General features: G+C 39.9%; 1 protein-coding gene across 1 annotated transcript in view; it reads left to right on the top strand.

The window, feature by feature from the left end:
* The window catches only part of LOC103750372 (olfactory receptor 14A2-like), a 17,417-nt gene extending 16,652 nt beyond the window's left edge, over window positions 1–765 (top strand). The window contains exon 3 of the mRNA XM_008853421.1: window positions 128–765. Within this exon, the coding sequence (XP_008851643.1) occupies window positions 128–765 (638 nt within the window). The remainder of the gene's footprint in view (window positions 1–127) is intronic.
* The last annotated feature ends 1,820 nt before the right edge of the window (window positions 766–2,585 follow it).

Here is a 2,585-nt window from a genome sequence, read left to right as displayed (position 1 = left end):
AGGGGGGTGTGGGGTGGGGTGGAAGGGTGAATGAGGCTTAGGGAGTCCCGGCGCGGAGAGCTGCAGACTTACCCCAAGAGGCCTGAGGATAGTAGTCTCCAGATACTTTTAATGACTTCCTTCTCAGCAGGAGATTTATTTGTCCTGACTGCCATGTCCTATGACGGCTATGTAGCCATTTGCTGTCCCCTGCAGTATGACACCATCATGAGTGATGGTGCCTGTGTGCTGATGGCAGGCTTTTCCTGGGCCACTGGGTTATTTCTTGGAGCAATATACACAGCTGGCACATTTTCCATGCCTTTCTGTGGCTCCAATGTGATCCCACAGTTTTTCTGTGACATTCCTTCATTGCTAAGGATATCCTGCTCTGGTACACTGGTGGTCATTTATACAAGCTTTGGAATTGGCATGTGTCTATGCATGTCATGTTTCATCTGTGTTGTGATCTCTTATTTTTACATTTTCTCCACTGTGCTGAAGATTCCTACCACTAAAGGTCAGTCCAAAGCCTTTGCCACCTGCCTGTCCCACCTCACCGTTTTCACTATTTTCATTGCAACTGCTTATTTTGTTTATCTGAAGACATCTTCTAATTCTGCAATTACAGACAGGCTGTTTGCTGTGATCTACACTGTGCTGCCTCCAGCCCTTAATCCTGTGATCTGTAGCTTGAAGAATGCTGATGTCAAATGTGCTCTGAGGAGATTGCTACAAGATGTGTGTTCACGGGGCTCATTCCATGTAACACTGAAAAGGGCTTGAGAGTCTCATTAAGTCTCACAGGTTGCAGCAAAGTTTTTTTTATCTTTAGAAAGATGATAGAAGATTCTCACAGTATTAAGCACTCATAAGGTTAGCTGATATATCATTTTTGTCAAGTTCGTATATAGAGTCATGGTTCTTTTTGTTTTCTTCTTTTAGGAAGCCTTGCTAATTCAGAGCTATAATTGTCTAAAATGATTGTGTTTTCAGTTTACATTTTTAATAATTTTGAGTGCATGTGTGTGTTTCTGTTTGTGTAGTGGGTATAAATCATGCCAGAGCATTAGTGTGTTAGTCAGAGGACAACATTCAGGAGTCAGTTCTCTTCTTCTACCATGTGATTCCCAGGGATTTAACTCATATCCTTAGGTTTGACAGCATGCACTTTTACCTGCAGAGCCATTTCTACAACCCTGGATTGATATTTTTTATATTAAGATATCATGCCAAGTCATTTGATGAATCAATTCCTCTCATTCATTCAGTGAAGCCAAAAAAAAAAAAAAGTTAAGATACTTAAATGGCACCATAGCATGGAAAGCATGGAAGCTACCAAGATAAATTCATACTCATTTCCCCTGAAACTCTGACTAGTTTTGCAGCAGAACAATTACTGGGAAAGCAATACAGTGATCCCAGAACATTCTGGATATTTACCCCAGTCCATAAAGGAGAATGAGAAAATATGTACAGAGTATTCCTAGAAAAGCAACCAGGCATTCTAAAGCTGTATGATCTATGCCTGTCTGGACCTAATGTCGATAAACCAGGACAGCTTTACCTCTAAATTAGTGAAAGGACACCATTCAGGAGTCAATTCTCTTCTTCTACCCTGTGATACCCAGGGGTTTAATTCATGTCCTTAGGTTGACAACATGCACTGTTACATGCAGAGCCATCCCTATAACCCTGAACTGATATTTTTATAGTAAGATATCGTGCTTAGTCATTTGCTAAATCAATTCCTCTTTCATTCAGTGTATCAAACAAAAGAGTTAAAATAGTTAAATGGTACCACAGCATGGAAAGCATGGAAGCTATCGAGACAGATTCACACTGATTTTCCATGAAACTCTGACTAGTTTTGCAGCAGAACAATTACTGGGAAAGCAATACAGTGATCCCAGAACATTCTGGATATTTACCCCAGTCCCAGAGTATTCCTAGAAAAGCAACCAGGCATTCTAAAGCTGTATGATCTATGCCTGTCTGGACCTAATGTCGATAAACCAGGACAGCTTTACCTCTAAATGTGTGAAGGTGAATGCTTTCCATTTGAAGATGTGCAAAAGCTATGGAACCTATTATAATTGCAGCAGAAATCACCTGGCTATGATTAATTTCTTTTGGTGTGTTTACTAGTGTCTTCAATGCAGAAGATTTTCCTTTACTGTGTCTAATCTTCTAAAGACTCTGTTTTATGAAAATAAGTGTTCGAGATTTATTTAATTAGCTAGAAAAAATCCAAAGTTTTCTATGACTTTTTCCATGATGCTATGCTCACTTTCAATGATGTTAAATGTTTTGTACTTATTTATTTTTTTAATTTTCTGTGTATGAGTGCATTACCTGCTTGCACATAGATAACCTGTGTTGTGAAATGCCCTCAAATGTCAGCTGAGGATGACAGATCCCCTGGAACTGGAGTCAAGGACTGTTATTAGCTAGCATGTGATTGCTGGGATTTGAACCTGGATTATCTACAAGAGCAGCTAGTGCTCTTAACTGCTGAGCCATCTCTCCATCCCTACAAATGTTTTATAATCAGTCTGACCAAAGGTTGCTAGGTAAGGAGTGATGCATGGTTTCGGTCACTGTCT

The sequence above is a fragment of the Nannospalax galili genome, unplaced genomic scaffold, assembly GCF_000622305.1.
Source record: "Nannospalax galili isolate Female #2095 unplaced genomic scaffold, S.galili_v1.0 scaffold627, whole genome shotgun sequence".
NCBI lineage: Eukaryota > Metazoa > Chordata > Mammalia > Rodentia > Spalacidae > Nannospalax > Nannospalax galili.
Note: the sequence above shows the minus strand (reverse complement) of the source record. Positions and strands in the feature narration are given on the sequence as shown.